Source organism: Notothenia coriiceps, unplaced genomic scaffold, assembly GCF_000735185.1.
Source record: "Notothenia coriiceps isolate Sejong01 unplaced genomic scaffold, NC01 NC01_scaffold00024668, whole genome shotgun sequence".
Lineage (NCBI taxonomy): Eukaryota > Metazoa > Chordata > Actinopteri > Perciformes > Nototheniidae > Notothenia > Notothenia coriiceps.
The window spans coordinates 1,741,856-1,752,768 of record NW_011357369.1 but is presented as its reverse complement, the minus strand read 5'-3'; the positions used below and the strand labels follow the sequence as shown (position 1 = coordinate 1,752,768).

Below are 10,913 nucleotides of genomic sequence, written 5' to 3'. Positions count from 1 at the left end.
AACTGGGGAATAGTAGCATGGTGTGTCGTGTGTGTGTGTGTGTGTGTGTGTGTGTGTGTGTGTGTGTGTGTGTGTGTGTGTGTGTGTGTGTGTGTGTGTGTGTGTGTGTGTGTGTGTGTGTGTGTGTGTGTGTTTGTGTGCAAATGCACGACAGCGAGCGAACAAGAGATTTAAAAAGAGAGCTTCAAACTGCAGTGAAATGAGTCAGAAGGGGGGATTAGCAAGGGGTTATAAGCCTGTTGTAGGAGTTAGGGCCTTTTTAGCTGAAGATCAGACAGAAGGCAGCACTACAGCCAAATCAGACGCTGTGTTCTTCCCACACTCGGCTTCTCCTTATCATTGTTGCAGTACAATGACTGTTGCGCGTAGCCTTGGTTAAAGTGCCCAAATCTGTGCTTTAATTGTTGAGCATCAACCCCCATACAAACGCATGAAAAAGACAAGTGCAGTCCGACAGTCCTATTGCACGGATAAGGCAATATGAAAGTGAAATGTATAATTTCCATTTACCAAAGCACAAATCATAGGAACAAAGCCTGGGGGCTGTCTGTGTTGTATGTACAGATGAATGACACTCAGTCACAATCGTTAACCCGGCGAGACATGTGTCTAGCACATCATTGACGAGGTAAATGACACCGTTGTCAGTGTTTATTCTTGTTTAAAGCCCCGTGTAGAATGTCTATGAGGAAAACATGATTAATCTGTCTTGTTCTCACATTAGCCAACACAAGTAGGATCCAGTTGGTTGCGTTTCCTACATGAACATGTCTGCAGACACACGTGGATGCTTTCATGCATGCAGTTTTCATATAAACATGCATAAATGCGTACAGCATCTCACATCTCCCGTTTGAGCTATGACATGATGTGGGTGTGACAGATGAAGGCAAAGAGCATTATAGCCCACTCTGGGCAACACTCTGCATGTATTCGGGTCTAGAGCCGAATGACTTCAGTACCCACTGTGGGATTGGCTTTTTCCCTCCAATTAGGCTTAGTTATTTTAGACATCTGCCAAAAAGAGCAGCAGCCCAGCACATACTGTATTTGACATTGTATAGGAGCTTGCCTGGTTGCCAAGATGATTTGCTCAGAGTGTCTGAGTTTATGGTGGTTATAAAGAATTGAAGTCAACTAAAAAAGTGACAAGCTCGTCAAAAAATGGACATTAATATAAGTTGATTATGAATGAAGTACTAGATTCTAATCTAAAGCAAGTATATTTTCTGTGTGATGACAAGTTGAATCTAGTCAGGTGTTTGAACCATTTTCTTCACATTGTCACTTTAACTTCAATGTGTGGACAAACGTCAAAGTTATTAACCTTCTGAAATGTGGGAAAAGGTTACTCAGATGCAGAGACATGACAGTGCATTTCTATTGAAATGTTCATGCATACAGTATGATGCAACTTCCTGCCAGGAAGCAGACAGGAATAGAGATGAGAGATCATTCCACTTAAATAGCAAACACACAGACACACAATCACCCTGATACACAATCACCCTGATACACAATCACCCTGATACACAATCATCCTGATACACAATCACCCTGATACACAACCATCCTGATACACAATCATCCTGATACACAACCATCCTGATACACAATCACCCTAATACACAACCATCCTGATACACAACCATCCTGATACACACCTCCAAAGAGCATTTTCAGATTCGATTTGGCTGTCAGCCAGTGGAAGATAATAAAGATATTATAATGTATTACCTGCTGGCCCGGTTTGAACTCGGATTTTACTTTCAGATACTAGTAAAATAAAAAATAAAGAAATTGACTTGAGCCCCAGTAAAAAGAAGTGGATATATTGTAAATTGTAAACAAAGTAAAATGGAACGATGATTAGGGAAGAACAGTAAAAGAAAACATCACTGGGAAATAATGAGAAATTGATGGAAACTATCAGATAGCACGTGGTTAAATCCTCTGGTTCCTCCCACATGATTCCTCCGCACTTGCTCAAACCGCACCCAACTCCCAACTCAACCTTCATTTTGATTGCAGCTACACACCACAAGTATTGCTTTTTGAACAGTTGTGACACTAGTGACAAAATCTGTCAACAAAGAAACAGCAGACGTACACACACCTGGAAAAGTATTCAAAACTGCTTTCGTGGTAGATCCAGCAAAAGTACACGTCTCAAGCGGCAGATTTTGCCAAGATCGCACACAAGGTGAAAAAAGCCAAGATACGAGCAGTTGCAGCAGGTAAAGAGATATGGTTTAGAAAAATAATTCCCGAAAAACCTCTTGATGATTATTCCCTCCTTGTCTTTACTGCCCCGACACTGTTTCTGTCCTCTATTTGCGGGACAAGTGCTGGGTTAGTGTTTTTTAATGAGCTAAGGATGACTTTTTTTTTTTACGGTTCCTTTTATTAGACAGACAAATCCCACTATTAGCAAATATTGCATCGGGTCTCTAGAAACATTTGTGTTTTTGGCCACTTCAACAGTAAATGCTCACACACTTTCAAAATGCTTCGGCTAACGGTTAACTGCTTTACACTTCAGTCTTTAATACAACGGATTATACTCTTATTGAACACTGTTTAAGTCGAAAGGGTTTCACTTTTGTTTTTATGGATCACAATGCCGGAACTAATTCCTTCTGATAGGCTTAGGATAACAGCTACTTATGCAAAGAGCACATTCCTCTAACTATAATCCATACTTACTCTACTCCATTTTCTCTTTGGCAACCACCAATTATACATTGTTCATACATGGTTGTCCTTTATTGCCAGAGTGTTATTGCTTTATGGCTCTTGACAGACACAGGTCTTTTAGAACTAGGGGCCATATGTATATAAGCTATATCTCATTAAATTGACGTTTTCTGCCATTACCCTGATGAATCAAATCCCCTGCAACAAAGCATGCCAAGAGGAAACCAAAAGAAGGGTGTCATTTACTGACAACACACAAAAAGGATCCATCACACCCATTTTGATTATAACCTCCTCAAGCTCAACCTTGACAAGACTGAACTGCTTTTCCTTCCGGGAAAAGATTGTCCCACTCTTGACCTGACAATCAACATCGGCACCTCTATTGTTTCCCCGACTCAGACTGCAAGGAATCTGGGTGTGACCCTAGATAACAAACTGTCCTTCACTGCAAACATCGCTGCTACAACCCGCTGCTGAAGATAAACTCTTTACAACATCAGGAGGATACGTCCCCAGATGACCCAGAAAGCAATGCAGGTTCTGGTCCAGGCTCTCGTCATCTCACGCCTAGACTACTGCAACTCCCTCCTGGCTGGTCTGCCTGCATGTGCCATCTGACATCTGCAGCTAATTCAGAATGCAGCGGCTCGTCTGGTCTTCAACCTTCCTAAATGTTCCCACACCACGCCGCTCCTCCGCTCCCTTCACTGGCTTCCAGTAACTGCTAGAATCCAATTCAAGACACTGGTACTTGCGTACCATGCTGCGAATGGATCTGGCCCTTCCTACATCCAGGACATGGTTAAACCGTACACCTCAGCACGTGNCGTCGACGCTCGGGGCGTCGCAGGGCGTGCGCCGTGGGTCAAGGGCTGCGTCGTAAGAGTAGACAAAGAACAGTCAATGACACACAGTAAAAGACCCAACGATTGCCGGTAACATTGATTAGTGACTACAAGGCGACATGCCACCACTATTGAGGCTGTCTCACGCCGTTACGACTGGTTGTCACCCGAGTATACCCCCTCCCCCGCGCCGTCGCTCGGTTGTTCCGCACATCCTGCTCTCCGTTATGTGGTATGAGGTATTCTGCGTACGGGACAATACTCTTGGTTACGACAAAACCTGTCCACTTGTTCTGAGCGACAGTTTGAGCTGGATTACTGGTGTCGTTTCCTGGTTGCTGCGTGGGGTCTGCGAGACACCGCGAAACTCAGCCTGAGCACACACACGCACACTCACAGCCAGGCGTGGGTGTGCGAAGCTCCGCGGAGTACCGCGGCTGAGAAAAGATAAGGGTGAGTGTGAGTGTGAGTGTGTGTGTGTGTGTGTGTGTGCCGAGCTCCGCAGATTGCTAAGAATAAAAGAATAGGACATAAAACAACAAATTGGGAATTATTAGAGAGCAGTCACTGCCCAGTGTTGTTCCCTCTAAATGCAGACCCATACCCACTTCTTTAGGTATTTGTCATCTAACTAGGTGACCTGTTAGAGTCCAATAACACAGAGCGGCATGTTCACCTCCCTCTATCCTCAGAACACCCCACTAATTGAGGACGTGGTACGAAAATCACTGTTGTGGCTGCTAAATCCTGGACTACGACACTGTTGCTAACTCCAGTACAAGGCCACAGTAAACTCATTTTCTCTAATTGGGATGGAGCAGGGGTAATGTGGGAGTTCTGATTTCCAGGCTGTTTGAGTTCATTTGACTGGCTAACATGAGCTAATGCTAAAACATAGCAACCACCTAGTTGTTGTTTGTGTGAAAAAAATATGCATTCATTGTTTAAATGATATCTATAGCAAGACCCATCTGTACCATTTTACATGTTTGACTCTTAAAATACAACGTATTAGTAATGTACAAAAGCCCTTTACAGACTATGATTTCCATCGTCTTTGTTTCCAGTCAAAGTCTTTGCAAATAATATCGTCTTTGTTTCCAGCAAAGGATATCCACAATGGCTCATTGCAAAGAAAAATTAGGTCAGAGGAGCAGAAATCATCAACTGATGTGGATGCACGCAGGCTTTGTAGCTCGTAAACAAAATGGAATGTATTGCTCAGAAGAGTCTCAGATGGGCACTGCAATGTTTTTTAGTGAACACCAAATGAAAAGTTAAAAACAAAGTGCACCTTAAGCGCACCCAATAAACAAAAAATAAATTAAACCGCAGTGTTTTATTGCAAAATCACAAAAACCCTACGTAATTACACCCTGATATTTTCCCACAATAATCTGTTGTGACATTTTTCCACTTTGTAAGTGTGTTTGCAAGAGACTAAAGAAAACAAGTGTGCACATGTTTCTGTGCTGTGTGTCCTTCAGTGTTGTTGCACAGGCCAGTCAACATGCATTCATTCCATACAGGGGTTATACAAACATGAAATACACACTGCCCCATGTTTCTACTTAATAATCTCAATCATCTGACCGGAAATGTGACACCACACATTATTTTAACAGTACACGCGGTAGAAAACAATTCTGCTGCATTATTATGCAACTTTTACGTAAGAAAAGTTACAAATCAGACTGCTCGTTCACCACTTACTACAGCAAGCTCGACTCTAACTTTAGTTCTTGGTTAGCTCTACCACTGCTGATTACACTTCCTGACTGTGTATATCTCTGACATTGGAATGATGTTTAAATACTTTAAATGTGTATATTATGTGCAATTTGTTTAAAAGGAAAACAATGTGCGTTGAACAGAGGTGCTACTGTAGAGTTTGGTTATCTGTAGGATATAGTCTGAACTATAAAAGGGAAGTGAAGTCGTTAAAAGCTGAAAAACTAAATCGTCTCAAAATGATTTGTCAGAGAAGAAAAAAAGATGGAAAATCAACATAGCCGACAAGAGGTTAGTGGAACAGAGACCAGACTGAAAGTGGAACGTGCAGCCTGTCACTGATTACAAAGCTCAGGTAAAAAAAACTGTGTGTGTTGACTGTTGTGCGTCAACACTGAGCGGCTCTTCAGGTGCTGCCATAGAAACTGATGAGTTTGCTTGGTCGTGCGTGCGCTACGTGCCTGTGTGTGTGGACAACCATGCAGCGGTTTAAGCTCTAAAGTGTTTTATTTCCCTTGTCCCTCTTATTGTGGACTCAGACATAAACTGACGGGTAATATTTTACTGTCAAACGTACAGGGTCATTCTCCATGCCGAGCCACTCCTCATAATCAGTGATTTACAGTGTAACCTTGATTCCATGAGATCTTCAATGAGTTTCGTATCGTTCAGGTCCTCTCACACAGACAGCTTGTTGGGGGGGATTGATCACCTAAATACCACAGATACCACTGACCCAGTTCTCCACCATGATATTGATTGACAAAATGTGATTGGATTGGGTTCACCTTCACTGACATGTATTTGACAGATTCACAATGGAATATATTGGCATTATTGGACCAGACAACATTAGCATTATAATAACAGTGTCCTGTTAATGTATAATTCACTGACAACTTAGTGAATGATTTGCTGTAGTCATAGTTTTATGCGGCATTGTCCACACTAAAACACAAGGTGTCCTTAAGTTACAGTTCCATAAGGGGGTACACCACATTTTAGATCCATACTATGCTGTTTTTAATAAAAAAATGTGGTACTAGGTGAAAGTTGCTCCAGTATTTCAAATGCTTTGGCCTCTGCTGTAGTCCCTCTCTGTTAATTCAAGTCTATATCTGGCCTTGGGCAGCTTTAATCAGCGTTCTCTCCATCAGCTCCAATGAACATTACTCTCTGCGACATCCTGGCACAGCGCTCTGCCCATCTGGCAGCCTTTCCTCACGCAAAGTAGTACCAACACTGCCTGACAGTAGATTACTAGAAATGAGGGTGCATTATACAACAGCCAAAAAACTCAATGTCTCCCATTTAAGCATGAAAACAATTAAGATCAAGATGGTGGACGATTAATTTTCTTTTAGTTGACTTGTCTTCGCAGCTCTATTACAGACCTAATGCGGGTGTGAAACAGTTGTATGGAAATATATCACTGTACTGTACACGTTAATATCTATATTGTTGTTACATTGTTTGAACTGACTAAGTATTGTTTGTCTGTTTGCAGAAATGGCAGAGCCAATTCAACAGCTAACCACCAACAACCAAGGACACAGCAGCAGAGAACACGTCCCTTTCACTATGCTCGGACGCAAAGAAAAGGTATCTACTTTTAAAAAGACAAATACGTTCAGCTGGTGGAAAACATGTCTTTCTGTACATTTTCTATATAATAATAACATAGGTTAGCTGTTCTGTTTGAGTATGGGTCAGCTATTTATATTTGACATAATGACCATCTCACCCTATACAATAAGCCATGTAAACTCCTTAAGGGACCATATAAATAAAGAGGGCTAATTGGTTTAACTTGAGTCAATTAGTTCGTTAAAACTTGGCTGGAGACTTCGATTAAAGAAAGGACAATCATGGCCCCCTATTCTTAGAGCAGGTTTCAGGACAGCACGTTGACAGGAAGCAGATTTCCAACAGTAGGTCATTCACTTGAACTTCAAGGGGGACGTTTTCTCAATTAATCATGAATAAAGTACGAAACAAAGTATTACTTTTATCACTGATTCATCTAAATATTCAGAATAATTATCTAGCTAGAACTTGAAGAGCTGCTTTAATCATATATCTTGTTTGGATAGTTAACAGTAGGGTCAAAAAACTGAAGAATATTAACTGACAGTCTGTAACTAAAGTAAAAATAAAATCCAAAAGATGCACCAGTAATAATAACTTTACAAAACCTCATCAGCTAAAATGTATTCAGTCTAAACCAAGTTTTATAAATGTGTCAATGAAAATATGTCATACACGCACAAAGTTATGTTTTACAACTTTTGTACTAAGCCGTTAGCCGTCTATACGTCTGTTGCTGGCATTCTCAAAATCCTTCTCCAGTTATAATAGCATAAGTTCATTTGATTAAAAAGATATCATCTAATTTGAAACAGCATTCATGAGTATTTCAAGTTACAACCCAGTCTTCTCTTATCCTTTTCAGTGTGGGGAGCTGCAGTACGAGAAACGCCAGTACGAGAAGGGCCACTGGGCTTGTACAACGATGCGTGAGGAAACTTATGAACAGAGCATCTGCTATGGTTTTATGAAGATTATGAGATACATCTGCCAGCAGAACTCCTTGGGTGAGTTCACAAACAATGGACTATTTCAAATAAGGTTATGGCCCTTTCAATGTCCCTGCCTTTTCTTCATATTCGTTTTTCAAGCAAGTCTTACAGTTAATAACATCTATTTTTATTTCCCTTTCATCTCTAGAAGGCTACCTGGGCATGACGCTGCCCATCGTCACAGTGGTGACCACAGATGAGAGTCATTCTACGATCTCCAATGACGTCAGGGTGGCGTATTGTCTTCCCACTGAGCATCAGGCCCAGCCGCCACAACCCAATGACACCGACATCACTATAGAGATCTGGCCCGCCGCTACTGTATACTCAAGGTCAGTTGAGAATGTAGGGCTGTACTCAAGTAAAGAAATCTTTAGTTGTCCAACGATCATATAATGTTGTCTACTAATTGATTAGTTGTATAACCAATGAAACTGTATCCCTGAGTTTCTCTACAAAGATATGTCATTCAAAATAAAAATAAACTGGCTTCCAGTAACTGCTAGAATCCACTTCAAGACACTGGTACTTTAGTACCATGCTGCGAATGGATCTGGCCCTTCCTACATCCAGGACATGGTTAAACCGTACACCCCAGCACGTGCACTCCGCTCTGCATGGGCCAAACAGCTCGCTGCACCCGCACTGTGAGGTGGACCCAAGTTCCCATCAGCAAAAACTTGTGGGTTTGCTATCCAGGCTCCAAAATGGTGGAATGAGCTCCCCATTGAAATCAGGACAGCAGATAGCTTGCACATCTTCCGGCGCAGACTGAAAACTCATCTCTTTAGACTCCACTTCGATCGATTGAATTACTAACAGAGCACTTATATACTAATAAAGGACTGGCTTATCTAAAGCCAGTTGAGTAGCACTTGAAATGTTTTAGCTCTATGAAACCTGATGTACTTATATGATTCTGTTTTCTTCAAGTTTGTATCTTGTTGGTCGAACGCACTTATTGTAAGTCGCTTTGGATAAAAGTGTCAGCTAAATGCAATGTAATGTAATAACCATAACTGACATTTATGAATCATTATGTACTCAGGATGAGAGCACAATCTGTTCCTGCGAATGAAGGCTACAAATCTGTTTAAGTGAGCTCGTTTTAAACTGCGCTTATGAGAGGTTGTCAATCAAAGTTCCGATCAAGGAATGGGGATGCGTTTGTCGGCCTATCAGAGCTCAGACTTGATTGGGTTCATGCTTCAGTCGTATCATTATTTCCCTTAGAGGACCCTCAGATGAGTTGGATGGAAATGAAAAAGGGAGGATGAGTGCCAAAAAAAGATGGGAAATGTAAAATGGATAAGTGGGAAAGTGTCTTTCAGCACCACGCCTCCAGAATTGGAGAACATTTAAAGACTTCTTATAAAATACATGACGATTGAATCCATATACTGGAAATGAGTCACACGGTAAAATACAAATGTAAAGTTAAGCAGCACAAGGCGATATTAAGGAGGAGGTTTTGTGACAGGGCTGGGGGAGTAGAGAGAAAGAAACAATGGTTATATTCAGCAGTTGAAAAGTAAAACTAGTTAAGATGTTATTATTGAATTGTCAATGTTTTAGCCAGGTATTCATTCATTTGAGCTTAAACTGGCTAACTATTTCAACTGAATATCAAATGCTTTCAGCTAGTCAACTACTTAAGGTGCTTATATATATATATATTTATGTAATACCTTGTTAAATTCAACATTTATATTTTCTACTTTCTTGTTTATTTCTAGTCTTTGAATTGTTATTGCACAATGACATGTATTTTTATGGTGCCGCAACGTAAACATTTCCCAAATTGGGATCAATAAAGTACTATCTTATCTTATCTTATTGAAAGTTTTAAACAAACATTTAAAATCCATTAGGCCTACTTCCAATTAACTATTTCAGCTGCTATGTTATATCGTATATTTCAAACTTTTTCTTTGGCTAGTTAAATATTTCCACTGTTTACGCTAACTTTCTCAACTGTTCATCCGTTACTCTAGAGCAGGGGTCGGCAACCTTTTTGATATGAAGTGCCATTTAAAAAATTTTTTTTGATCAGCGTGCCAACGATCGAGAATTATCAACGGGGGGCGGTTGAGGAGCTTGAAGCTCGTGAACTATCGGCAGGAGGGCGGGGGAGCTCCGGCTAAGGGGAAGCAGTGTGTGGACCTGTCAGGCGCAACTTACATTGATGCCGAATTAACACATTTAAAATTAATTGGTTTTAAACGGCATAAGTAATAAGGACGATTTCGTTCGTCTCTGTGATTTTCCAGAGGCACACATGTTATGATATTAGGGTCATGCACAGTGGATGAGATCCGCTGTCCTTTAAGAGAGAGGAGAGAGGGGGTGTGGCTTGTGCAATGTGTGTGTGTGGTGGCGGAGCGACAGGTGAGGAAACGTGTGTATGTTTCTTGAAGTGAAACGAAGGAAGCAGGAAAAACAGAGGTCTGATGTATTTTGTGAAGAAACGAAAGATACAGCTAAATAAAAATGCAACGGCCTCCCAAGAAGAGCGGTCGCCTCTCCTCCATCTTCTCGCTCAGTGGATTATTGAACCTTAGTTTGTGTGTTCTGCTCTCTGGACTACGGTCTGCGGAGCACCGCCAGGAAATGCAACACACAGCCATGGCAGTCCGCCCTTTTGTAGCATATATTAGTTCGATGGAGACTGAGCAGATCGCCACTGGGCTTTCAACTAAAACACAGCCCACGCAAACTGGCGTCATTTGTGAGTCCTTCTTGGTACTGCAATTTGTGAACGTCTTTCCTCCGTGCTGGAAACGATCAGCATGCAACCACGGAGTTGAAAGCGGACAGAAAAGTCACTGGAGTTAAAGAGAGCTGGGTAGCGTGCGTTGCGTGCATGGCTTCCTTCTGCAGGGTGAGCGGGGAGACGCGCTCTGGCGGCGGGTCTCGTTCATGGACTCCGTAAAACAAAATAATGACTTATTCCTTATTCCTAGTGTGCATTGGTTATGCCGTGCCACGTGCATGTGGCACGCGTGCCAGAGGTTGCGACCCCGACTGCTCGTAGCATTCTCAGACTAGCGTTTAGAAT

The 10,913-nt window shown here is 41.7% G+C and overlaps 2 protein-coding genes across 2 annotated transcripts in view; one reads left to right on the top strand and one right to left on the bottom strand.

Annotated features, from left to right (window-relative positions):
- LOC104955675 (Fanconi anemia group M protein homolog) overlaps positions 1-10,913 on the bottom strand; it is a 430,065-nt gene that overhangs the window by 104,293 nt on the left and 314,859 nt on the right. The gene's annotated exons all lie outside the window — the stretch shown is intronic.
- soul3 (heme-binding protein soul3) overlaps positions 1-10,913 on the top strand; it is a 326,159-nt gene that overhangs the window by 4,692 nt on the left and 310,554 nt on the right. Inside the window, exons 2-4 of the mRNA XM_010782905.1 lie at positions 6,784-6,878; positions 7,729-7,870; positions 8,004-8,187. Coding sequence (XP_010781207.1) covers positions 6,784-6,878; positions 7,729-7,870; positions 8,004-8,187 — 421 coding nt within the window. The remainder of the gene's footprint in view (positions 1-6,783; positions 6,879-7,728; positions 7,871-8,003; positions 8,188-10,913) is intronic.